Source organism: Camelus ferus, chromosome 32 (genome assembly GCF_009834535.1).
Source record: "Camelus ferus isolate YT-003-E chromosome 32, BCGSAC_Cfer_1.0, whole genome shotgun sequence".
Lineage (NCBI taxonomy): Eukaryota > Metazoa > Chordata > Mammalia > Artiodactyla > Camelidae > Camelus > Camelus ferus.
The window spans coordinates 572,077-599,038 of NC_045727.1; the positions used below are offsets into that span (position 1 = coordinate 572,077).

At 52.5% G+C, this 26,962-nt stretch overlaps 1 protein-coding gene across 1 annotated transcript in view; it reads left to right on the forward strand.

Annotated features, from left to right (window-relative positions):
* The window catches only part of SCARB1 (scavenger receptor class B member 1), a 67,140-nt gene extending 40,411 nt beyond the window's left edge, over nt 1-26,729 (forward strand). The window contains 11 exon segments of the mRNA XM_014554434.2: nt 1,210-1,413; nt 3,885-3,980; nt 5,296-5,343; nt 5,345-5,412; nt 5,549-5,606; nt 5,608-5,716; nt 11,293-11,411; nt 15,847-15,920; nt 18,439-18,490; nt 19,155-19,301; nt 25,728-26,729. Coding sequence (XP_014409920.2) covers nt 1,210-1,413; nt 3,885-3,980; nt 5,296-5,343; nt 5,345-5,412; nt 5,549-5,606; nt 5,608-5,716; nt 11,293-11,411; nt 15,847-15,920; nt 18,439-18,490; nt 19,155-19,301; nt 25,728-25,847 — 1,095 coding nt within the window. The 3' untranslated portion in view covers nt 25,848-26,729.
* The last annotated feature ends 233 nt before the right edge of the window (nt 26,730-26,962 follow it).

Here is a 26,962-nt window from a genome sequence, read left to right on the forward strand (position 1 = left end):
GGACCCTCCCCGGGTCATGTCATATCTTTTTGGAGGGAGGTTGTGGGCAGAGCCTCCATTCTCTGCAGGTGGAGTCAGAGTAGCAGCTGGATTTACTGACTGCTTGCCACGTGTATCGGGGTCCCCAGGGCCACACCCAGTTTGCTGATTCACTAGGGGGGCTTCACGGTCCTGCTCTCGGCTGCGGTTGGTACAGCGGAAGGAGGCAGAACAAAATCAGCACAGGGAAAGGGCACGTGGGGTGGAGACCGGGCACTGGCTTCCTGAGCCCTCTGCCAGGGGATTCACACCGGACACGCTTCACTCCCCGGCAGTGGGCTGTGACCGCACGTGTGAGTGTCCTTACCAGCGACGCCCAGTAGAGCCGCAGCTCCGGGGTGTTTATTAGCGGCTGGTCACGTAGGCACTCTTTCCCTGGCACGGACCCAAATTCCAGATTCCCCGAAGGAAAGCGGGTGGTTAGCTTAACCACGTTTGTACAGTCAAGGCGCAGTGAGCCCCTCTTGTCAGCTAGCGAGTGGTGGGACCCCTCCTAAAACCAGGATCTCAGACGCCAGCCAAGGGCCAACTTTGCCAGCAGATCTTCCTAGAGACAGCCGCCTCCAGTCTGCTGGGTGAACGTCTTGCTGACATTGTGTTTAAGACCTTACGCATATTACCTTGTTTACTTGTCAACAATACGTGATCGTTAGGTACTATTACTTTCTTCATTTGTAGGGAGGAAAACTGAAGAACAGAGAGGTTCAGTGACTTATCTAAGGTCACTCAGCTAGCAAGCAGCAGACTAGGGTTTTGAACCTACAGAGTTTGGATTATGTCGTACTCAGCCCTCTGTCTAATCCTCTGTCCACCCGGAAGGTCATCAGGCATTTGCTCTGGGCCTGGCCCTGGGCTGGGCTCTGCATCAGATATGAACTCACCTGGTGAGTCCACTGGATGGACAGGGACGAAAGAAGCTCAAATAAATGCAGCCCAGAGCCTCGCAGCTGCCTCCCTCAGCTAGATACGCGTGTTTTGGCAGCGAAGTCAACAGGTGATCCTGTTGCTGAAGGGTCAGGGAGTGATTCTGGGTACCCCAGACGTCCCACATGTCCACTGCAGGGACCCTTCTAGACCTGAGCATTTCCCGACGTGGGCTGTGGCTTGAAATCCGGGGGGACAGGCCAGCTGAGTCTGGCCTTGAACTCGTGGTGTTCCCTGGCCCTGCAGGCCGCAGCGTTGATGATGGAGAATGGGCCCATTAGCCTGAAGCTGATCATGACCTTGGCGTTCAGCACCCTTGGTGAGCGCGCCTTCATGAACCGCACCGTCAGCGAGATCATGTGGGGCTACGAGGACCCCCTCCTGCACCTCATCAACAAGTACTTCCCAAGCATGTTCCCCTTCAAGGGCAAGTTCGGGCTATTTGCTGAGGTAAGTGTGGCCCAGTGAGAAGTTCAGGGCCTGTGCCTTGTCCTCCACGAACACAGCCTGAAGCTGGTTACCGGCTTGCTTTGGGAACTGGCTGGGGGCCCTGGGACTGTGGTTGTGAGTGGTGGAGAACCTCACTCAAACTGTCTTAAGCGACATGGAGAATTTATTGGTTCATATAACTGAGAACTGTAAAGATGGATTTAGGTGCAGCTTGATCCAGGCTCAAGTGATGTGATCGGGGCTGAGCTTAGATGATTGTAGGTTGAGGCTAGAAGAAGGGGGAATGGCTGCTGGGGAGGCAGGTCACAAGTGTCAACTATAGCATTGCTCTGAGTTGCCTCCTTTTTTTTAATCTTGACCCTTGGTAACCCAGTAGGGTCAGTGACTGGGATCCTGAGTCATAATCTGATGTAGAGTCGAGCTACTGACCTTTGATCCTTGACCTTGGCTCCCTCAACCACAGATTTTAATGAGCCCTCTGGGTTGCTCCAGCCTCAACCTCCTCTTTGGGCTCTGCTGATCTGGTGTTGAGGGTAGTGGGTAGAAATTGTGACTCTGTTCCTGGCACATGATAGTTGCTCAGCACAGCTTTGACTAGAATGACAGGTTCTGGTTGTGTGTGTGTAAGTTGGCACTTTGGGGGTAAGTGACATGATTCTTGTAAAAGCATATTGTAAACTTAAAAACCAATGAAAATTATTACAAATTGAGTAGCATGCCTGTTACCTATACTTGACTATATATAGTGGAAATCCCCAAATAACAGTCCCACAGTGACTGTTCAGTGTTGGTGTGGTGGCTTCATACTCTTCAGGGATCTAGAATTCTTCTACCACTCTGCTCTGCCCTCCTTAGGGTGTGGTTTCCATACTCAAGATTACCACATGGTCCAGCATGGCTGCTAGAGCACCAGCTACCACATCCACATTCCAGTCAGTGCAGCAGGAGTGAAGAAGTGGTGGGGGATTTAGGGTCATTCAGGGGAGCTGAGGACAAAACAGTGTGTTCCAGCTGTTTCCCTCTTCCAGAGGGAGGAAACCAATTTCCAGTTGCTTTCCATTGGCCAGAACTTAGTCACGTGGCCATAGTTCGCTGCAAGAGATGCTGGAAGATGTTGCCTTTTAGCTAGTGTGTTGATGCCCTGAGTAAGGTTTGCATCTTGTTATGAAGGAGAAAGGAGAGACTGGACTTTGGGTAGTAACTAGCTGTCTCAGGTACAGTTTGCCGATTGCAATGATTATGTTAGGATCCTTTTGGGTGAGCATTTATTAATAATAATAACAATAATCATAAAAGGAAAGCATTTTGAGTTCTTATTATTTCTCAGGCACTGTGCTCAGCGGTTCTCACACATTAGCTCTTTTAATACTCCCAGTGCCTCTTAAGCGGCTCCCGTTACCCTCCCCTCGTGCTGGCTGAAGTCTGGGCTCCTGCAGCTCTGAATGCACAGGTGACGGGACACGGGTATTAGGAAGCCAGAGCAGGCTTTGAACTTGGGCCCTGCTCTGGAGCCTGTTTGTTTAACCAGTTACTAATCGATTTAGCCATTCAGCCAGTAAACCCATTCAGTCCGGTCTCCCCTTTCTCCCTCATAACAAAACAAAGCATCGACACACTAGCTAAGAGGCCACGTCTTCCTATTGAGTTCCTAACGGGTGCCACACCTCACGTTATACGGCGTCCTCAGAGGTCAAAGGGTGCCTTCTAGATTTTACCCAGCGGTCTCTCATTTCTTCGTATGCATTTCGTATCTTTGCTCTGAGTTAGAAATCTGTTTCTAAGAAATACCCTTTGAGTGCCAAAGCCGGGGTTTCCTAGAAAGCACGGGATAAACATCAGGTCCCGTGTCCCCCAGGACAGGCCGGGTTAAGCAGCCCCCAAACTCAGTGGCTTGAAACAACAGAAGTTTATTTCTTGCCTGTATGCTGTGTCCAGTGCGGGTGGCCAGGGGGCCTCTGCTCTTTGTGGTCGCTCGGACCCAGGCTGAGGGAGGCTCCAGCCTGACACACATGTCCCCGGTCTCTGCAGCAGTGACAGTTTTCACGCACCAGCTCGTAAAGCTCCCACCCAGAGCTGACATGCCACTTCCGCTGCTTTTTTATCGATCATTTTCACTGTCGAAGAAGTCACTTGGCCATGGTTTATTTCACAATGCGGCGGGGGGTGGGGGGAGGTGGCTGTACCATTTACATGGGAAGAGAACCAGACTCTCCCAGAGGCGGGAAGGGAAGGTGGGACGCTTTCTCCAAGGGATGCTGTCCTCAGGGGAGTGTCTCTCCTAGAAAGCTCCCGGGTCCTCGTCCTCTTGACCCTCAGGTGCAGCGGTGAACAAGAAAACGCGGCCCCTGTCCCCCGGGTGAGGGGGGGAGAGCAGCCTGTGACTGAGCGGGCGGGCTTGGGTGCCTGGCCCCCCGGGGTCCTTGGCCTCCATCCTGAGGCTTAAAGATGCCATTCTCTGCCGTCGTCTGCAGCTCAACAACTCCAATTCTGGGCTCTTCACCGTGTTCACGGGCGTCCAGAACTTCAGCAGGATCCACCTCGTGGACAAGTGGAACGGGGTCAGCAAGGTGAGGGCAGGAGGAGCCGTCCTGCCCAGGGGCTGGGTGGGAGGCAGGGGCTGCCCTTCCCGGTGCCTCTTCTTGCTCCTAAAACTCGGGGAGCGATCACATCCGTGAGGGAGGACGCCTTCAGAGCTGGGGATTTTACCTTTGCCTAAGCCTCAGCTGGCTCTTGGTTCCGGATGAGTGGGTGAGGCCTGGAACTACTTAGTTAGCACCTAGTGTATGCTAGGAACTGAATTCTTTCTTTCCTTTGGTGCTTCTTTTACAAGAATGCTTCCAAAATATTACACTGATAATATAGCCATCCATTGTATTAAAAGATTATTGAGTAAAAAATAAATTACACTAGAAACGCAGGGAGACATCACATTAAAAAATAAAAGGATAGAAATAAAGTGCACTTTGTACTCCTTCACGCTTCCAGCCCCCCCCCCCCCCACCGGAATCGGGGAGGAAACCCACAGTTACCAGGACTGGGGTCTGTTCTTATCCATTAGCATGGGTGGTTTTTTCCTTCTTGGAACAGAATGAAGTCATATTACGTGCACTGCTTTGCAAGCTTGCTTTCTTCACCTTCGTGGCCTTTCCTCACCTGTGCGTGAAAATGCACAGCGGTGGTGCCCACCTTCCAAATGCTCACCAGGGTGATGACTGCAAAGACCCGAGGGCTGGGGACAGATTACATCCCCTTGGTGCCCAGAGTGGCAGGATAATCATTTGCAACCAGTAATAACCATTCCGAATGGGCACTACTGAAATTCTCTTTGGCTTGCTTTTTCAATATAAAAGTGTACACGTGACTAAAACTCTTCTGTTAGGACAGAGGGGTAGAAAGTGAGAAGTCTGTTTTTTTTCTGTCCGGCTCTCACTCCCCAGAGGTACCTCCTGTTCTGAGATCTCCTGGTGGCCACATTATGATTCTAATCCTTTTACATACTGTGCTACCTTCTAATTTGACCTGTTTTTAGGAAGTATCTGGTGACTTCCTCTCTGAGAGGTGAGGATGTCCCTGTGCTCCTTGGACATGTGCGCAACAGGCCCATTTTACAGATGCAGTAACTGAGTCCCCAGCAAAGTGGCACATTCACAGTTAGGGAGTGGGGAGCTGTCGTCGACGGTTTCTCTGGCTGTCTGTCTACACAGCCTGCCCTCCTCCCGCCATGCCAGGCCGCCTCTCAGAGGAAACTGTCAGTTGGGTGGTGACGTCCCCAAGGGCACCTGGCCTGTGACAGCTCCGAGTCGGGGGGGGGGCAGCGCCCAAGAGCATCTCTGTAGGAGGCCTTGCTCAACTAAGTGGGCGTATCTAAATGCTTCCCCGCAGGTCAACTTCTGGCATTCGGATCAGTGCAACATGATTAATGGAACTTCCTGGGCAGATGTGGGCCCCATTTATGACTCCAGAATCCTCCCTGGAATTCTACAGCCCTGACGCCTGCCGGTAATCGCCCTGACACGGGACCTTCTGGGCCTCCTGGGAAACCCGCCAAGTGGCTTTTGGCTTATACTGGGAAAGCACCTGGCTCTCTGTGTGTCCGCTGGCCCTTGGCGTCACGTTGAATCCTCTTTGGTCGCAGGTCCATGAAGCTAGTCTACAAGGAGGAGGGCGTGTTTGAAGGCATCCCCACTTTTCGCTTTCGTGGCTCCCAACACCCTGTTCGCCAACGGGACCGTCTACCCGCCCAACGAGGGCTTCTGCCCGTGCATGGAGTCGGGAATTCAGAACGTCAGCACCTGCAGGTTCAGTACGTGCCGTCCCCGACGGGACAGCGGGCGGGAGCGCGCGGCTCGAGGCAGGGCGTATCTGCCCCCAATGCTACCTGCTTAATTTCTGGCCTCTGTACTCTTGATAATCCCATTAGGCCAGAGATAATGAGAGCGGCAAAAAGATAACCTGAGAAAAAAACCGCCATGTCCATCAGTTGCTGTCGTAACAAATTCCCACAACATGGTGGCTGAGGATGGCACAAATGTATTATCTTAAGCAGTCCTGTGGTTCAGAAGTCCAACCCAGGCCTCTCCAGGCTCAGAGCCAGGTGGCAGTAGGCTGCATTCCTTTCTGGAGGCTGGAGGGGAGAATCCGTTTTCTTGCCTTTTTCAGCTTCTAGAATTCCTTGCGCAGGGTTCCCTTCCTCTGTCTTCAAAACCAGGGACACCACAGCTCTCTGACTCCTGTGGCTGCATCTCTTCTTCTGACCCTCTTCTGCTTCCCTCTTCCGGTTTTCAGCGCCCTGAAGTCTCTGCCGGGGTCCCCTGGGTAATCTAGGCCACGGTCCCTGTTTTAAGCTGATTAGTTAGCAGCCATCAGCCCCCTGCGGCCGTAATTCCCTTTGCTGGGTGACCTAGTTTATTTGCAGATTCTGGAGATTAGGACGTGGGCCTCTCTGGCAAGGACATTGCTCTGCCCTCCACGCCACGACACGAGGCTTCTTGGAGAGGACCTTTCAGCCCATCTGGGGAGGGAAAGAAGCTAGCAGCGGCCCGCTGGTTCCGTGAACCCTGGTTCAGTGGGGACAGCTGCAGGCCTGGGTGTGGTCACTGGCGCTGGCAGACTGTGCAGCACCATGAGTGTTTTCCAGTTGTGGGCTGGTCCCTGAGACGCCCCCACCTCACGCTCAACTTGGACACTTGGATGTCAGCTCGAGTCCCCTCTCCTGACGCTCATCCGGTCACAGCAAGCCCCGTGGGTCCTGCCTCCAGATCAAGTCCCAGGTCCTTCCTGTCTCCCGTTCCCCGGCTGCCTCATGGGCCAGGCCCCTCCAGTCGGGCCTCCTCCTGCGTGGCTGCCGCCCTGTGCCCGCTCTGTTCCCCAGACTGTCCAGTGCGGTCACCGCTGGCCTCATGTGGCTATTTAAATTCAGATTGGTTTGAATGAAATCAAATTTAAAACGCAGCGCCTTAGTCTCCCTGGACACTTTTCAGATGGTCCCCACCCACACGTGCCCAGTGACCACCTTGTGGGATGGACAGAGAAAACAGAACGTTTTCATTGTTGGATCCTGTTCCAGAGAGCAGCCCAGGGGACCTTTCAAAAACGGGAATTGCCACCCAACCCTTTGCTTCAGATGTCTGACAGCCCCCCGTGAGTGTGTATAGTGCAGCTCTTAGCGCGGCCTCGGGGCTGTCAGGATCCAGCCTCTGCTGGCCTCTCTGATGTCATTTCTTCCTGTACCTTCCCCACTGACTATTCTTTAGCTAGCACTGCTGCCTTCTCTCTGTTGCTAGAATATATCAAGTTTGGCCCCACCTCAGGACCTTTGCATCGGCTGTTCCCCAGGCATCCATGTTGATCTTTGTGGATCGTTCCCTTACCTCCTCTTGATCTGTTCAAATGCCACCTCCTCCAGGAGGCCTGCTCTGATTTCTCGTTCTAAAGCTGCCCTCCCCTCCCTCAGCTGCTCTCTGTCCCTTCACCCTTTATTGTCTTCCTGGTGCTAATCGCTCCCTGAAATCGCTGACTGTGCATTTTATTTTACTTCTTGTCTGTCTCACGGGACTGTAACCACTGTAGGCAGGGCTCTGTCAGCTTCTAGACCTGCGCCCAGTATATAGTGGGTACTCAACACAGTATTTGAACATATTAATGTGTGGTGTATCCTGCACTTGGGAAATTGAGGCTCAAGGCTGGGATGTGACCGAGCTCACACAGCCGGTAGGAGAAGAAGCCACCCCTCATCTTTCTTGGTCTTGCCTCTTGGGGCCTGTTTGGTTGGAGCCACATTTCCAGCTGAAGATGGGGATTGGGGAGGGGTCGTCTGCAGCAGGGTTGGGAGGAAGGACGATCAGCAGGTTGGACGGTTTCCCCAAGTTCAGGACAAGTGGGCGAAAGGTTTCAAACTGGGGCCTGGAAATGCCCACCTCTGTCATGGCCTTTTCTGGCCCTCCTACCCTTGTCCCCGATTTGTTCAGTTCTTTCTTTCGCCCTGTGCCAGTTCGGTTTTCTTCTGGGCTGGCTTTGCTGCCTGGCAGGCTCTCCCCTCGTGGCTGCAGGCCCACCTCCTCCCAGCTCTGGGTCCTGCAAAAAGGGGGCAACTGGGTCCTCCTCACCCCAGTGGAAGTCCCAGGGTTTGCTCCGATTGGTCTGCTTTGCATCACATGGCCAGCTGGGACCCAATCAGTGGCCAAGTGGGCTCTGCTGATTGGCCAGGCTGTGTCAGATGCTGGCCCCACCCACAGAGCAGGGGAGGGGCTTAATCGGGGTGTAGGTTCCCAGAGAAAGGATGGATGCTGGGCAGGCAGAGACGTGTCCGCACACCACCGAGGGCTAGGGGTGAAAATCACACTGCCTCATCTTAGCGCATGTGCCAAAGGTACTTCAAAAGTGCAAGGGGATTATTTATGTATTATGTAAATAAAGTTTTTTCTTTTACTTTGAAATAGACATGTGCACAGAGATGCCCAAGTGACGTGCAGTGTGGAATTCCACAAAGTGATGGAGAAAGAGAGCAGGAGCAGGAGTGGTGCTGGGTGCCCCGTGGCCCCTCCCGGTCATGGGCCTGACTTCCAGAGTCCTCTGCTTTGCCTGCCTTTGGTCTTTATGTGAATGGAATCGTAAAGCATCTACTCCTCTTTTCTCTTTTTCTGGCCTCTTTCGCCCGTTTTCGCACTGGGGAGGTCCATCCCTGTCGTTGTGGGCGTGCTCTTCATGGCTGTATAATACTCCACAGCGGGGCCGCGCCTGCCTTTCCTTACCCCTCCTGTTGATCACAGACGTCCGAGGTCCCATTTGCTGCCTGTTACCCCAGGGCTGCTAGGAACGGTCTCTCCCACGTCTTTTGGTTCACTTGTATCCGTACTTCTATGGCATTTTATCTGAAGATAAGAAATAGCCACACATTTCCCTTTCTGGGCCTTGAAAATTTCTTGGACCCAGAGAACATTCTCTCCTCCAACCTCCACACTGTGTGAGGCCCTTAGACTTGCTCAGTGGAGCCCTTTAATCATAATCTGTTGTGATCCTGGGTAATTAGATCTGGTTGGATGTGCCATAAAACTATAAATTAATTACCACTTATTACCTGGGCGCTGTCGCTCCCAGTCTGTTTGGAAATAAAATAGAAATTGTTCATGGGCACCCAGGGTTCCGCTCGCTGCCCATTACCCTGGTGCTGCTAGGAGCATTCTCTTCCATGTCTTTTGGTGCAGCTATGTCTGTATTTCTGTGGCATTTTATCTGAAGATAAGAAATTAATTTAACGGCGCACATGCATGCATGTGCGCTGTTAAAGAAAACAAACAAACTAGACAGGCATGATGTCTGAAGCAAAGGCAGGTGGTGTCAGATTGGTCCGGCCCGCTTCAGTCTCCCCTGGCCTTGGAGGAGGATGGGGCTTATTTGGGATTCACCACCTTCAAGGGCCTGGGTTGGTGACCACTTCCCTTACAGAGGGAAAGGGGGTCCTTGTGTTTGCTCTGCTGATCTCCTTTCATGTCGGAGATGGGAGGATGGGAAATGGGAAAATTGTGGGATGTGGTTTCTGGAGGCGCTCAAGATGGCTTCAGAGGTCCAAGGAGGCAACTTTAAGTAACACTGATTTACCTGGTGAGAGAGGGCTTTTGTGTTCCATTCTCTTTCTGTCCTTCTGATCTCTCCCTCCAAGAGGAAGTCTCCATTAGCACTAAGAGAGCTCGAATGCCTTTCTAACATTCATCTGTTTCTCTTTTTAATGGAGATAGAGCAAGTCTCAGAGTCAAAGCCTTGTGTAGGTAACAGCATCTCATTTGAATGTACAATGTTCAGTGGTTTCCTTGTGTTTATTCGTGTATTTGTTTTCTAATTCTGGCAGGTGTTTCTATCTCAGGTGTTCTGACGCCTGAGATAGAAAGCTCCTCCTTTAAAATATAACTATTTGAGAAAGTCATGGCAGTTCCTTCAAAGAGACACGTTACAGAACAGCGCAAGGGATATCCAGACACCGCAATGTTGGAGAGATCCTGGGGTGAATAAATTCATGCTGAGACACATTAAAGCAACGAATGTTAAAGGACTCTGGGGAAAATGAAGTCAGACAGCAGTAGAACCCCAGCTTTTATTTCAAGCCAGTGCTTGGCTTTGCTAAGGAAGGCGGAAAGAATCTAGGCATTTGAGGCTGTCAGACACACATGAACAGGAATGCCGGTCACCTGGCTGGGAGAAGATGGGCTGCTGGTTTTAGGGAAGGCGACCTCGTGGGTTTGTTTTTTCTGTCTTTCTTTTTCTCGTATCGAGGTGAAGTTTGCGTAACATAAAATGAACCATTTCAAGTGCACAATTCAGTGGCATGTAGGACATTGAAAACGTGTGGCCACCCCCGCGGTCTAGTTCCAGAACATTGTCATCATCCCAAGAGGAGACCCCGTACCATTAGCACTCACGCCCCACCCCTCCTCCCCCAGCCCTGCCCCCACCGGTCTGCATTCTATCTCTGTGATGTGCCTGTTCTGGACCCTTGTGATTTTTCGAGAGAGGCTCATCCCTTCCCTCGTTACCTTGTTGAACATCAGGCCAGTTGTGTGTTGTCCTGAGCACATGAGGATGCCCTGGGGTTTGCCTTGGTCGGTCGGTTGATGGAGAGATTCGGCCTCAAGTAACCGGGTGTGAACTGCTCACTCAGAGGGACCTGGGTCAGGCCCCGTTCTCACACGTTGGCTTCCGTCCCGCAGACCAGCTGCGGGGGGAGAAGGAGCAAAGAGGTATCTCCTCTGCTCCCGTGGCCGTTAGGGAGGCCTGGCTGCGATGTGCACACCTGAGCATCTCCTGAGCATCTCTGATCATTGCCACGTTGCCTGCAGAACACAGTCTGGGCTGCTTGGTGTGGCAATCCAGACGCCCCTCCTCTCACCCAAGTTCAAGTCTTCCTATCCTCAGCTCCCCTAACTCCCCTCCACACACTGCCTGCTCCACATGTGCTGTCCATTTCCCACCTCCCTGCCGTTGCTTCTGTCATCCCTTCCAGCTGGAATGCCGTCCTCTGGCCTCCTCTGCCCGGCATCTTGGAGCCATCTTCTGTTCTTTCCTTTGGTCTCTCCTGCCAGAAGCAGAAGCTCCTGCTTTCCCGTTCCTCTGGCTTGTCCGAGCTTGTGGCTTGCTGGACTCCAGTGCCTGGTGCCTCTTGGGCACTTGGTACATATTTATGGACGGAATAAATTCTTTCTGTCTAGTTATTGTTGTTTGCACCTTGTCATCATCCCGGGGCCGGGGAGGAGTGCACTGCAGGCAGTGGCTGTGTTTCCTCATCGCACAACCCCCTGTGCCCAGCTAGGGCCTGACCTGAGCCCGTCTCCGCACGTGCCGACACACTCTCTTTGTCTGACACCCCCTCTCTGCCCATCTGCCTTCCAGATGCACCCTTGTTTCTCTCCCATCCTCACTTCTACAACGCTGACCCAGTCCTGGCAGAGGCAGTGTCTGGCCTCCACCCTAACCCAGAAGAGCATTCTTTGTTCCTGGACATCCACCCGGTGAGCAGGGGCCTGGCAGCCTGTGGGTGGGCGGTGGGGGTTTCTGTTTGGTGCACTTGGGCCCCCCTTCCCCACCCCTATGCCAGGCACCAAGGTGTTCCAGGTGGGAGGTGATGGGGAACCTGCGTTTCTTTGGCATTGATACCATCTGGGCTATCAAGCCATCAAAGTTTGCCCCGACTCCATAGTTCAAGGACTTCATTGTCTCTTTATAAGGGAATTGCCTCTATAAAAGGACCATAAGACAGTAAATTAATTAGGAATTATCAGCCTGCAAATTAGCCAGAGGCAGCCCTCTGGCTGTGCCAACATTACCATAAAGATCTTTAGGCACCGGCAAGAGCCCGGGATCTCTTGCAGATAAACTGGGTTCTGGGGAACTGGCCCACGCGATGTTCTGTCTATAAACAGGGACCAGGAGGGTATCAGGGCTGTACGTGTGACCCCACCGAGGGCATGTCTTTAGCCCGTTGCTGCTCCTCCCCGTGCCTCCGTTCACTGCAGAGTTCCCCATTTGGACTTGGTGGCTTCTACCACTGACTAAAAAGTTCTGTGGGTTTGTGTTTCCTGAGTGGACACTCGTGGTCTTCCCCACAGGCCTTTTTAGGGAGCGCTTCTGCCCGATGCTGTTCCGTGCCATTGTCCTGTGCACTCACGGTTCCTTGGCCACTGACCCGGCCCCCAGCCCCCAGCCCCCAGCCCTCCACCTTCTAGTTCTTTATCTTTTTCTCACTAAAAACCCAGGCCAGTGAAGTCAGCTGTGACTGCGCCCACTTCACACACAGCAGACATTTCTAGAAGGCTCATCATGCTCCAGGCACTAGCTAGATTCTTCCCCGCGCACCCACTCAGTTAATTTTCACAATAACCTGGGAGGCGGGCATTGCTCCTCCCGTTTTACAGATGGGAAACCTGCAGCCCAGGTAGATTAAGTGGAACAGCTAGCAAATGGGGTTCCTGGCTCCACGAGGGGAGGGTCTGTTCTGTCTCGTTAATCGCATGAATTCTAGCAGTGGGCACAGAAGTGCTAGTGTCTCAGGAAATACAGGTGGGATCTTCTGAGATACGAGTGATTGAGAATAAGGAAGGGCTAAGGCTGAATTCAAATATAGGTCTCCTTTTTTAATTAAAAAAATTAATTATTTTAAAATTTGCTTTTTCTCTAAACTTGAATACTCAGTTGCATCTGTCTTTTTTAAAAAATGTTTATTGAAGTGTAGTTGATTTACAATGTTAGTTTCAGGTGTACAGCAAAGTGACTCACACATATACGTATATATTTTTATGTATGTCATATAGTTGGAAGCATAGAGTATGTAGCCTTTTTAAAAAATTGAGGTACAGTTGATGTATAATATTATGTAAGTTACAGTTGTATAATACTAGTGATTTACAATTTTTAAAGGTGATACTCCATTTATAGCTATTTAAAATGTTAGCACTACAAACATAGGTCTCCTGATGCCCACTACATTCTGTCCTGTGTTAACATATAGTTAATATTAATTAATCAAATTGATAGAATCAATTAATATTCCTATATCATGTGTTCTATATTAAATTCATTCCTTATTGTTCGACACCTTAAGGCTCTTCCGTATTGTCTTAAACTTTTAACCCTCCCTTTTTCTTTTTTCTCATATTTCCTTATTTTATTATTATTTAATTTTGTTTTTTACTGAAGTATAGTTGATGTACAATGTTAGTTTCAGATGTACAGCAGAGTGACTCAGTTATACCTATACATACATATATATATATTTTTTTTCAGATTCTTTTCCATTATATATTATTACAAGAAATTGAACCTAGTTCCCTGTGCTACATACTAGGTCCTTGTTGTTTATCTATTTTATATATAGTCGTGTGTGTCTGTTAATCCCCAACTAACTTATCCCTCTCCTGCCCTTTCCCCTTTGGTAACCATAGTTTGTTTCCTACGTCCATGAGCCTGTTTTTGTTAACTAATTTTTCAAAGGTTTTTATTATAAACCTAACAAGTGGTTCTCCAGCTTCTCTTCCAGTTCGTCTGTTTCACTGCCCACCCCCTGTCTGCTGGCTCCTGGGAGTTCCAGCAAGAGCACGGTCTTGTCTGTTCTCGCTGTGACTTCCATTGTCCTCTGCGGACTTTCTCTTTTCCTCCCACACTGAGAACAGGCAGTTAAGTGTGGGAGGCTGGAGTTGTGCAGCAGCCCATCGGCTAGTCACAAGCAGTCTTCTCCTGCGTCCCGTTTTGGGTCAGCACGAGGCAGACGGGGGAGGAAGCAGCCTTTGTTTTTTTTGTTGTTGTTTTTGCTGCTTTGGGGAGGACGGTCATGGGATCGACTTGCTGGTTTCTGATGTCGTTAGCCCGGGAAACAGAATGCCTGCTGCCTACTTTTCTGCTCCTGAAACCCGGGAGGGTGTGGTGACAGGCGCAAATTTCTGTTTGAGGTGGGGGGGGTTGTGAGGGGAGACCAGTGGGACTTTGCCTGCAAAGAGGTGGCCTGGTGGAGCTGGAGAAACGAGCCAAGGAGAGGGGCACACGTTTCCTGGGAAGGATGTAGCCCGAGTGGAGATCCCAGAACGCAGAGAGCAGAGGAGGGTGGCGGGTGTGTCCGGGTCTCCAAGACCACCCCACGTGGGGTGGTTTGCTGGAGGCCTCCCGGGAGTGAGCACGCGGTGGTCTCATGGCCCTGCCGTAGTACAGCACAGTCAGCAAGGGGAGAGGCATGTGGGCGTGAAGTCCGGGGGAACCAGACACCGGTCTCCAGAGCCCCCTCCCAGGGGCCACACGGGACACACTTCATTCCTGCATGAAGTGTCCTCTACCTGGGACGCCCAGGAGAGACTCAGTGCCCAAGATATTTATTGGGGGCTGGTCACGTGGGCACCCTGTGCCTGGCATGGACCCAAATTCCAGACCCCCCGAAGGAAAGCAGGTGTCCGCATAAACCACGCTGTCTGTGCAGACCGTCCAGGCACAGTGAGCCCCTCTTATCCATCAGGGAGCGGTGGGAGCCCTTGTGAAATCCAGGCTCCCAGACAGCAGCCAAGGGCCCACCTTTCTGAGGAGGGCAGCCTCAGGGCTGCCGGGTCCGCGCTCTTCCACACGCAGGTGACCTCACTCCTGCCCCACCAGGTTCTCAAGTTCAAACTCCCCCGGATCACGGGAGCATGGCCTTTGGCCAGCTCCTCCGTGCCCCTGGGGCCCCCCAGGGCTTTGGGAGGCTGGGCTGTGTTGGAAGATAATGCCATTTCTCACTGATGGATGTGATGATGGCACATTTATGGCCCAATAAATACCCGAGTGTGGCTGTCTTGCATCCCTTATTTTTGCCCTGGCAGAAATCGTCTCCCTTTTCCAGATAATGGGAGGGATCTCAGCTAAGAAGCAGCAAACTGACCTCAAACCTGGGGTCCTTTCCCCTCTAATTTGCTGACCTAATCCCGAAGACACCTTCCTGGTTTTGGTCATATATGTGTATGACTTCTCCTGTTATTGACTTAACTGCTTTAAAAATGATCTCATTAAAAGGAATATATGTATGTGTGTGTGTAACTGAAACACTATGCTGTACACCAGAGATCAACACATTGTAAACTGACTGTACTTCAATAAAAACCAATCTCATTAAAAAAAAAACAGATTCCTGCACAGAGGAAGCTTTCGATCACTACCTCCAATTGGAAATTAAAATTTTCTGCAGATGAAAGAAGGCAACCATCAAAATAAGCACAAGGGAAAACATTACGAGGCTTTCTGTAAAATACCTTTGTCTGCCAGTGCTGTGAGCCTGAGGCCAGCTCTGTTGAAATGGAGACTGGGTGTAGGTGTATTAAAGAGACACAGAAAGTGGAGGGGAGGGTATAGCTCAGTGGTAGGACATGTGCTTAGCATGCGCAAGGTCCTGGGTTCAATCCCCAGTACTTCTGTTAAGAAATAAACAAATAAATAAACAAACCTAATTACCCACCCTCCCCCAAGAAAAAAGGAAAAATAATATACAAGCTCCCTGGTGGAGACCTCTTTTTGAGACAATGTGGGCATGATGTAGGGAGGGAATGAGGGTAAGTGGAGAAGAGAGTGACTTGATCAACATGCAAACCCTTTTTTTTTTTTTTTCATTTAAAGGGTGGTGGGAGGGGCAATGACTAAAAAATGTCATTCTGCTCTTGGGGAAGCATTGTCGAAGCCGACAGATCAAAAGGACTGGGTTTTTTCTACTTAGAGAGGCTGGCTCTCTTAGAGGGGCGCCCTGGAGGGCGTGGACATAAGACCCATTTGGGAAACACGTGTTGACCCGGCAGGGCTTGGAGGGAGCAGGGGAAGCCCCAGCGGGTGGGCGGTTAATTTGGGACCCGCACCCTCTTGAGCGGAACCAGGGAGGGGGTGTTTGAAGGTGTCCCTGGGGCTCCAAGGAGGCCAGGCCCCTCACTGTCTTCGTTGCTGCAGGTCACCGGGATCCCCATGAACTGCTCTGTCAAGTTGCAGCTGAACCTCTACATAAAGTCTGTGAAAGGCATCGGGTGAGTGGGGTCTGGGAGCCGGGGCCGCCTCGCCTGCTGAGAGATCAGGGACTGAGCAGCACCTGGAGGAGGGAGGTGGTCCTCAGGGATGTGGAATCTGGTCCCTGCCCATCTTCCCGCTGAGGGGGGCAGTCTTAGCTCTGGGCTGAGTTCCGAACCACATCCTGACATCCCTGCCCAGAATCCCCTTCTCTCCGGACGTTTGTCCCCCAACTTAGTCAGAGCCTCCCATCCAAGCTGTTTTCCACTCAACATTAAATCCCGACAAAACTAAGTGTTGGAAAATGGAAACAGGAAACGGCATTCTGAAGCGTGACAATTCACTTTACAGGAGGAATCTTTTTAAACACTGGTTTTTTTTTTTTTTTGAGTTTTCAATAACAGCTTTATCAAGATTTCACTCACATAGTATAAAACTCAGCCTTTAAAAATACACAATTCAGTGATTTGTAGCGTATTCACTGAGTTGTGTAGCCATCACCCCGGTCAATTTTGGAACATTTCCCTCAACCCCCAAAAGAAACCCCAGCCCCATTAGCAGTCACTCTCCGTTTCCCTCAGCCCCAGGCAACTCTTCATCTACTTTCTGTTCCTACGGACTTACCTCTTCTGGACATTTCACGTAAATCGAATCATACAACGTAAGACTGGCTTCTTTCACTTCACGTGATGTTTTCAAGGCTCATCCGTGGGGTAACACGTGTCAGTGCTTCCCTCCTCTTTTAGGGCCGGATCACATTCCATCATATGGAAAGAGCATGTTTTTTATTCATCTGTCGATGGACATTTGGGTTGTGTCTACTTTTTCACCGTTATGCATAGTGCTGCTATGAATAATCATGTAGAAGTTTCTGTGTGGACGTCTGTTTTCGTTTCTCTGGGGCAGACACCTTGGAGCAGATTGCAGGGTCATATGGCGACTCTATGTCTAAGCGTTTGAGGAATTGTCAGATTGTTTGCCAGAGCGGCTGCGCCATTTCACATCCCCGCCAGCCGCGTGGGAGGGCGCCAGCGTCCCACACGCTCGCCAGCTCTTGTTAGAGCATCGCGTTATGATTTAAGCTGGGTGAGGGAGTGCACTGATTGGTAGTTGTGTCAGGGTTTGTACTTCGTAGCATGAAGTCATTTTTTTGTGTGTGGGAGGGTAGGTAATTAGGTTTATTTATTTTTTAATGGAGGTATTGGGGATTGAACCCAGAACCTCATGCATACTCAGCACGCGCTCTGCCTCTGAGCTATACCCTCCCCACTCCGTTCTTAGCATATTTGAAATCGTTTCATTAAAAGAAACACCGCCCCCCCCCCCCCCCCCGCCCCGGAGAGATTCCTGGGCTGCAGGGATGTGAGCATCTATTCGGCTTTGCGAGACGCCTCTCAGCTGGAAAGACGCACACTTTGTCTGAGGGCGCCGTGGGAATAATCAGAGCAGCTCACCTTCCCCGCCCCCCAGCTTTTCACTTTGACGCTTTGGGACCGCTCAGAGAACTTGTTCCTGAAGCATCTGTGGCTGGTGAAATCATGTGTGCACTGGGCGTCTCCTGCCCAGGCTCCAGCTCTGGGGCCCACGTGACTCAGCACCTGGCCTGCTGACTCGGATGCACTGGGCCAGCAGGTGACTAAGACAGAGGAGCCGGCCAGGCTGGGTGGGGATGGGGCCGAGGGCCAGCCTCTGTCCAGCACCAGCGGACGTGGGCTGGAGGGTGGCCCCATCCTGTGTACTTGCAAATGCACTTTTCAAAATCTGGATTTGAACACCTGTCCTCTCAATTTTCACCTGTTTGGGAGTTAATTTCGATTCTTGACAAACATTGCCCAAGCCAGTTGTCCATCTGGGCAGCTGGATTCTGCCTGCTGGTGGCCGTGCACCCCTGCCCTGACCTCTCTGGGCCTCTGTGTCCCCATCTGTTGCTGCCTGGCTGCCCCCGTGGGCAAGTAGGCGGTCTCAAGGGATGTGATCTAACAGCCGTGCTTACCACCATCCCCGAGGGCTCGCGGGGTGAAGTCTGGGGGAACCGGGCACAGGTTTCTAGAACCCTCTCCCGGGGAGCCACACAGACATGCTTAATCCCCCAGCGACAAGTTGTGACAACACATGTGAAGTGTCCCCTACTAGGGACACCCAGTAGAGACTCAGCATTCAGGGTGTTTACTGCGGGCTGGTCATGGACTAGATTCCAGACGTCCCGAAGGAAAGCAGGTGGTCAGCATCAACCGTCTTTGTTAGCTGGGTGCATTACCATCCTGAATAAAATTGGGGTTCTGTTTCTCAAAGAAAAGCGTGGATATCAGTTAGGTCAGCCCCCACTGCATAGGAAATGTGAATTTTTCATTTAAAAAGGTGCTGTCAGATGGTCAGGTGGCTCCCGGTCGGGAGATGCCCATTCCTCAAGGCCACACCAGTTAAGTCGTTGAAAATCAAACCCCTCCTGGCCCTGCGGCTTCGATCACAGGCCCGGAGTTGTCTGATCTAAGACAGCCCGACAGAACTTCTCACTTGCTTGGTCTCACTTATTTCCAGACAAACCGGGAAGATCGAGCCGGTGGTCCTGCCACTGCTGTGGTTTGGAGAGGTAAGGCCGCCTCCCTCTCCCTGGGTACCAGGCACCTGTGGTGTCTGACGCCGTGATTTTGTTAACGCATGTGACCACTTCTCCTGAGACAAAGGGAAGTTGGTTTTCAGAGTGTCAGCTTTTCACTTGGACTTTCTTTTCTCCCAGCTTTTCAGGGTTCCTTCTGGCCTCGCTCATTTTAAATCAGGGTCAGCTAACAGCCAGTACAACCTCTGAATGTCAGGTTCACTTCCTGCTCACGTCACAGTCTGATGTGGGCTGGCAGGGTGGTGGAGCTCTGCCCCGCGCAGTCTTTCAGGGACATCCAGGCTCCTGCCCTCCTTGAGACGCTCAGAATCCGTCTCTGTTCTGTAAATTGGGAAAGAGATAGAGAGAATCACATGGGAGCCTGGCATGGAAGGTGTAACATCACTGTGCCCACATGCCATTGGCCAGAACAGGTCACATGGGCTTGCCCATCTGCAAAGGCATCTGGGAAATGTAGTCCTCTTGTGTGGCCCTGGAGGAAATAGAGGTACTGGCAGGTTCCATCACACACTTCGGCCAGTGGGCTCGAGATGGGGAAGAGTGGGGAGGGCAGAGGGCCGTGGCATGGGGTGGCATCTGCACCGTAGGCTCACAGCATGTGGCTTCAGTCCATTTGTTTGCCCTTCTCCCTCCCCAGAGCGGGGCGATGGAGGGTGAGACCCTTCAGACGTTCTACACCCAGCTGGTGTTGATGCCCAAGGTGCTGCATTATGCCCAGTACGTCCTCCTTGCCCTGGGCTGCGTCCTGCTGCTCATCCCCGTCATCTACCAAATCCGGAACCAAGTAGGTGCTGGCCAGAGCGCGGCCCCGGCCGAGCGGCCCCTTGCTTGCCTGCTTGAGGGAAGGAGGGGCTCAGATCGGATCCCAGCACCGTCCCTTCCTGCTGCGCCCACAGACACCCTCAGCCTGGTCCCCGGCCTCTGCCTGGGGCCTGGGAGCTGTTGCTACATCCTTGCCTCTCTTGTGTCTTCTGTTATCACTTTTCTGCCTATTCTGGGAGGCCTGGGGACCCTCCCTCGGAGGGGCTGCAGGGGGCGTTTGGATAATGAGACCTGGTACTGGAATGGTTTGTTCATCAAATCAGCAGCTGCAGGGTGCCAGGCTCTGGCAGGTACAGGGCACACAGCCGTGAACAAGGCAGACGCAGTCCCTGCTCTGGAGGTCGGGGTGGGGAACGGGGGCTGGCGTTCTAGTTGGAAAGACAGATGGAAGCCAAGTAAGTAAACAGAAAGATGATTTCACCCAAGATAAAGATGGTAGAAAATGTGATGGGCTTAGGGCAGTGCTGTCCAGTAGAAATACATGAGCCATGTGTGTGATTTTAAATTTAAATTTTGTAATAGCCACATTAAGTAAAAAGAAATTAATTTTAATATCTTTTATTTAACCCAGATACAGCCAAACTATGACGATTGCAACACGTAATCAACATAAAAAATATAAATATAACTATTTTGCCTTATTTTGTTCAGGTTAAGTCTTTGAAAGTTGGTGTCTCTTACACGCTTACAGCTGGTCCTGATTTGGACTTGCCCCATTTCAAAGGCTCATCCGTCATGTGTGGCTTCCAGGCTGGACAGTGCGGTGTCCAGAGGGGTTGGGGACAACTAGAGAGAGAATGTCAGAAAAGGTTTCTCTGAAGAGATTGACTTTAAGCTTAAATGTGAATGCTCAGCACAGAATCACGGAAAGAGTGCGTCTGGCGGAGGAGTGGCCAGTGCAAAGGCCCTGAGGCAGGGATGGGTGAGACCTGTTGGAGGATCCTGCAGGGCCAGGATGGCTGGGGGGGAGTGGGCATGGGGGCAGCAAGGTAGGAGGTGGTGCCTGAGAGGTGGAGGCAGGTCATGCTGGGCTGGGCCTGAGAGTAGAAGCAGGGGGACCAGTGAGGAGGCCCATTTGAGCGAGGATGGTGGCTTGGACCAGGTTGGGAGCAGGTATTTCAGGAAGGGAGCATCAAAGGAGAGGAGCTCTGAGTACCCAGCCCTGAGGCATCTGCCCTTTAGAGGCAGGAAGAAGTGGGGGCGGCAACAGATACCCCTTCATTTTTTTTAGTGGAGGTACTGGGGCTTGAACCCGGGACTTCATGCTTGCTAAGCATGCGCTCTACCACTGAGCTGTATGCTTCCCCCCAGACACCCCTTCTTGACTACATAGCATTCATTCATTCATTCACGGCACTCACTGACACCTTCGCAACTTGTTTTGGGGGGCGCTGTGCACAGTTTGGGGGATACAGGCATGAGCAGAATATGGGGTCTGGACCCAGGGGCAAGACTGCTTTCAGCAGGTTGCTGCCGTCAGGACGAGGCCTGCGAGTGCAGGGTCCCCGGGTAGTGGGCGTGGGGGAGCCTCGGCAGGGCTGCCCGGCTCTCCTGCCGCCCCTCCGGCCCCCGCATTGCCAGCTTTCTTGCTTTAGCTTTGGCCAAACAGCTTTCTCTCTTTCTCCCCTTTCTCGGAGGCAGCTTGCTTGCTCGCTTGCTCACTTGCTGGGGCGATAATAAACCTTTCCTGGCTCTTAACCTGGGCTTTCAAACCCTTAACCCAATTTCCCTTCCAAATTCCCCATCCTTTGGGGCAAAAGGTTTGCACTGGGGTGAGGGTGGCAGGGCCTCGGCGTTGTGAGCCCCCGATAAACGCTGGGTGCCCCGTCCTCTGCCACTGCCCCAGTCAGAGCAGAGGGGAGCTCCTGATGGTTTGGGGACTGAATTATGCTGGGAGGGCAGAGGGAGCGGAAGCCCAGCCCACGGATACCTCCCTGGGCCCAGCATCACCATGGGTTTCCAGCAGTGAAGACACACCCAGCCACATGCAGGGCCTGGGGGGAGCAGCTTGGAGAGGGGCTGGGCTGGAGAAGGAGGCCGAGACGGCCTCTGCCTTCTGTCCCTCAGTCTGTCTCTTGATCATCCATCAGAGGGGGAGGGGGAGGGAAGTCAGGACACAAACTATGAAAGCTCACACCCCACCCCTCATCAGTGACCCCCAAATCTGATAAGAATGCTGTTGTTTCTACTGATGCTGGTGGAGGCTCCCTCCCCATCGCTGGAGGCCAAATCATGGAAATTTATCCCATTATGTATTTTTTGGTTTGGCAAGGGTTAGGCTTTACGTGTTTTTTACGTGTTTTTATGTATTTGTCCTAATTGTGGGGGGAGAAAAAAGAACAGCATGTCGTTAAACTCAATGTATTTTCATCTCTCTTCAAAGACATTTCTCTCCTCAAGTCATTCTTAAAAGAAAAACAAATTTTTTTAACAGAAATATCTCTGTTTCTGGTCGATTGAAAATGCCACCTGCTAGCTCAGTGGAGCATGAGACTCTTAAAACGCCAACTGCTCAGCCCGCTGTGTCTCTGCCAGGCCACCCTGCCTGCCACACGCCCCGCCTTCCTACCTCAATTCGGCCCTAAATTTTCAAGCGAACAAACCCCTTTCAGCGTGGCTTGTCTGTTCAACTCAGCGTGTTTCCCGAAAATTGCCGCGTTTCAGTCCCCGGTGAAGGCCAGCCTCCTGCCCCACATCTCAGCCGGCCCCAGTCGTTAATGGGTTTTAGGCTCTCATACCCCCACCCCACCCTCTGCTTTCCCCCCAAATCGAAGAACTGCGTAAACCCTCTTCCGTTTGACTGCAATGTCAACTATAAATTAGCTTGGTTATCTTCTAGGAGAAATGCTATTTATTTTGGAGTAGTAGTAAAAAGGGCTCAAAGGATAAGGAGGCCATTCAGGCCTATTCTGAATCCCTGATGACATCAGCTCCCAAGGGGACTGTGCTGCAGGAGGCCAGACTGTAGGTGGGTACCAGGTAATGCCTCGCGCCCCCGCCTTCCCGCCCCCCCCCCCCCCCCCCGTAGCGAGTAGAACTCTGGCGGCTTGAAACGCTTCGGATCTTACACATTTCTTCAGCCTAAACTTCACCTGGAGTGTCTACGGACCGAAAACACAGACTTGTGTGTGCTGCTGTGTTCTGAGCGAGCGGCGGTTTCCTTGACCCCCAGGCGTGCTGGGAGACAGAGGGCGACCCGCCATCTGTGGGCTGGTGTCTTACTTGCAAGGTTATCTTAGAAAGGCAGGATCAAGGTTTAGGGGAGCTGCTTCTCAAACCTCTGGGGCGATAGACTCTTTTCCGGGGAAGTCTGCTAAAAACACAGGACACCCATCTGGACCTCCGGGAACAGACTCGTGGCTGGGGCCCCCGCATCTGTATTTTAATGGACCCCTGAGGGGATTTTGATGTAGATTGGTTTAAATATATCTGGATGGTGGACCAAGAAAAAAAGAATTTAGGCAGCAACTGAGCACCAGCTGTACATCCAGGACTCAGCCTGAGGATAGCGTTCCCAGATTGAGCAAAAACAAACAAACAAAAAACCCAAGAATTGGCAACAAGAAAAGGATGCGCAGTTAAATGTGAATTGCAGGTAAGCAGTGAATGATTTTTAGCCTGTGTGTCCCATGCGATTATAAAGACGTGCTTATACTGAAAACCTGTTTGCGGTTTACCTGAAATTCACGTTTAGCTGTTTGCTGTCCTTTTAGCTGGCAGCCTGCTGTGGAAGAAGTAGGCTAGTGCCTTTGGGGGTTCACCTTCTCCTGGGCGGTGCCCCTTTAGGCTTGAGGTTTTTCACAGCCCCGCCAGGGGATGTGACAGGCAGAGCTCCTGGCCCTACGGTTGGGGGTTGGGCGGGGGTGAGTTGCTCTACTGTGACTCTGACAATAGCTGTTATTTTGTTTTCCGAAAACAGTGCTGCCCTCGCCAGCTTCCGCGGCTGGGCCTGCTCGGGTTTAAATAGCTTTAAAGCTATTTGAGAGCCACAGACCCAGGACGAGGCGACAGCGCCGCTCGTTCGGGCCAGTTGGCTGCCTCCAGTTCTCTTCGATTGCCAGGGCTGGAGGAGGAGATAAAACGGAACATGCCAAGTGCTGGGCGTGGGTGTGTTTGTGTTGGCAGGTGCTGCCAGCCCTGCGAGGAGCAGGAGGGAGGGCCAGCTGTGTCCCCAGCGAGGCTCTTGGGGGGGCTCCTCCTGCCGGTCTGGGGATAACAAGTCAGGGCGGAGTGTTAAGGGGGTGTCCTCCTGAGATCGGGAGCAGAGTATCCGGGCTACAAATGAGTCCCCCTTTCTTTCCTCTCTCCTGGCATTTCTCTGAGATGCCCTCTTGTGTGCACTTTGACTCCGTGGGCACCCTCGCCCCCTTCCAGCCACAATTCTCTCTGCAGAAACTTGTCTTGGTGTTCTCGGGGTGCGGGGTGGGGTCCTCGGGCACAGAGAAGGGGGTTATTTGCTTTCAGCACAGATAGAGCTGGTGGTTGTGATGTCAGAGGCCCCCAGCTGCCCCTCCCTGGACACAGCCAGGATGTCCTGCCACCCCCCTCCACCCCACCCAAATGAAACAAAAGCAAAACTAGGATCTCCTCTTGATTTTACCAGCAGAATCCAAATTTCAAGTTATCAGGGAAGTTTTTGATTAGAGAGATTCTACTGCCATGTCTCCTGGAAGGTGGCTCAGTGTTCAGCTCAGATGGGACCCCTCCCTGCGGTCATGTATACTTGGGGACTGCAGTGTCCTATAGTCTCCGGTTTAGGGGACTGGGCACCTGGGAAGTGGCTGGTGGTCCTGGAGACCTGGAATCCCTGTAGGGCGGCCTCCAGCCTGTGCTGAGTCTCGGCCTGGGTCCCTGGAGGGAGCTCCCAGACCTTGCCCTGCAGCTGGTCATGGGGGTGGCCTTGAAGGGCTGCTTTGCTCCAGGAAAGGCAGGAAATGGGGCCTCTGCTAGCCCAGAAGGGTGCTTTTATGTAAATAAGAAAAAGACAGCCCCTCTGCAGACATGGCCAGCTCTAGGGCAGACGGTTTGGCAGAGAACAACTCGTTTGTAGCTCTCTTGCCTGGGTACCGTTGTGCAGTGAACAGCCTGGACAACTGTACTGGGCAGCCCTCAGGGAAATGTTTCTGGATCTTTCTTACCTTCTCATTCATCTCTCTTTCATTAATTTCAAGTCCTCAGTCCTTACTTAAAAGAAAATGGAAGGGAACAGGAGGAGGAGGGGAGGAGGAATGGGCCTCAGCTTCTGGTTCCTTGAGGGTTTGTTACGTGCATCTTTCACTCTTTGGGCCTATGTTGCTGAGAACTTGGCCACACCTGGCCGCCCCATGCTGCCTCTCTGCGGTGGCGTGTGTCTGCAGAGGGTGCTGGTCTCACTCTGGCCTTTCTCCCCTCGTTGCCCCTGGCTTGAACGTGGCTCAATCCAGGAAGCCTTAGATCTGGCTTTGAGGAGAGGAGCCAGGAGTAGGCCCCTCTGGGGCTTGGGGTTTGTGAACAAGGCCCCAAGTGGGGTGGGGGCATTTGGGATTTCCCAACCACAGCTGCTGGGCAGGGAGGCCTCTGTTCTTCAGGGGAAGACAGAGGATTTAGGGGAATGAAAAGTTGCCCCCAATTCTTATAATCATTGCTACCTTTAGAAAGTTTATAACTCTTTATGTTGAGAAATTTTTTAAAATGTAAAACTAGGTAAATCACAGTAAGTTCCCTGAGTCCCTGCTCACCCAGACTCCACATTTATCGTTAACATGTCCTCTTTCCCCTTCTCCCTGGGTGACCTTTGCCCCACCTCTCCGACTCCCACTGCCCCTCCCCTTGTCCCCAGAGGCACCCATTGCCCACCTCTAAATCTGTACGTATGCACTCATGAGCGATAGATAATTTTTAAAAGGATCATCTCAGTAGTGTCAGACTATGAATCAGTCCACAGCAGGCTGTCCTCCCCTCAGTTTTCTGTTTGTCACAGCTTTGTAGGTTGAATACCAGCTTGTGGCTATATTTTAAAAATGCATTCTGCTGTCCACGGACATTTAGACGGTTTCTAGTTTCTCTGGGTTAACAGTAATGGCTTATATAAGCCCTGGACTGCTTGCTCTGCCCTCCTCACTGTGTCAGGCCAAGTCCCTCTGGGCCTCAGTTTCCCCATCTCTAAAATGGGGTCAAGGCAAGATGGTGTTTCGTGGGACAAGGAGACCCTCTGTAGCTGCGTCCCAGGAGTCTGTAGGTCACTCCAGTCTTTTCTCATCTCGAGCTTGACAGATGGGGGGCTGCTGCTGGGGACTCTCAGGGGGTTTCTGTGCTGGTGGAAGATGTGCAGGGGTGGGGCGGGGCTGGGGATGTGGGCGGGGCTTGGTGGCGGGGCTGGGTAATCCAGCGCCCCCTCCTTTTTCCGCAGGGTCCCAAAGATGCCGAGAGCCAGCCTGGCCTGGCCACTCAGCCAGACGGGCTCCCCAGCCCCTACACCCCACTTCTTCAGGACTCTCTCAGAGGACAGCCCACCAGTCCCAAAGCCTGAGCCCCCACCTCCTGCTGCCACATTCGTGTCGCACACTGCACACCCCCAGCACGTGTCCACACGTGGGCACAGGGGTGTGCAGACACACTCAGGGATGGAGCCGCTGCTGAGAGGACTTGGAGAGAGGCTTGTCAACAAGGACTGTTTCCAGAACCTCCTCTTCAAGTGACTCTCAGGCCCGACCACGGGCGCCCTGGGCATGGGGTCCCCTCCCCTGGCTAAGCCGTCGGGCCCAGGCTCTTAACGACTCGTGCCGTTCTCCCCAGCTGTTTTCTCCATCAGTCTTGAAACACTGCAGCCCCCGCCTGGTGGCTCACCCAGGCAGGACAAGGCCTTTACTCCGAAGGACCAGCCGCTGTCCGGAAGCCCAGCCCGGGAGTGGAGACTTCTTGTGCGGGGGCCAGGCGGGCAGGCGGCCGGGGCTCCGCGCTTAGCCGGGCCCAGAGCTTTGGCCGGCCGAACGCCCATCGGGGTTCGGAATCCGAGATGCATCTAACCGCGTCCTCATCCCCTGCAGGATGGTGACCTCCCTGAAGTCTGCACAGGCCTCGGGTTTGGGGTTCGGCCCCTTCCGTTCAGCCTAAACTGACGTCATCCTGTATACTGAGCCCGGAGTGGCCGGGGTGGCGGGGGCGGGGGGTGCTGTGCCCCGAGCCGCCCCCACCCGCCCCCACCAGGGCCCTCAGCTTTAGGTGCCGGGGCAGAGGTGGAGAGGCCCAGGGCCCGTGAGCCTGGGCGTCTGGTCGGGTGGGAGACCCGTCCACCCTGGGCTCCCGGGCTCCGGGGCGAGCCTCTGTCTCTTTTCTACTGGAAGAGAAATGAGTTTTATCATCTTTTAAAAATAATTCACAATTGAAGTAATAAACCGTTTTAAAAAGTGAACGCTTGAGTCTGTGGCCGCCTGTGTGCTGGGGGCTGGCGGCTTCCTGGGACGTCCTGGGCTTTTATTCTTCAGAAAGCAGTTCCTTTCTGGCCGTGGCCACGAGCGTCTCTCAGGGACCGGGCTGCCGACCTGTCTCTCCGTGGTTTTCGAATTTGAACCTTGTGTTTATGTAACATTTTATATAAAAACTGCCCCAACTCAGTTCTTGTTTAGGAAGAGGAGGGTCAAGGCT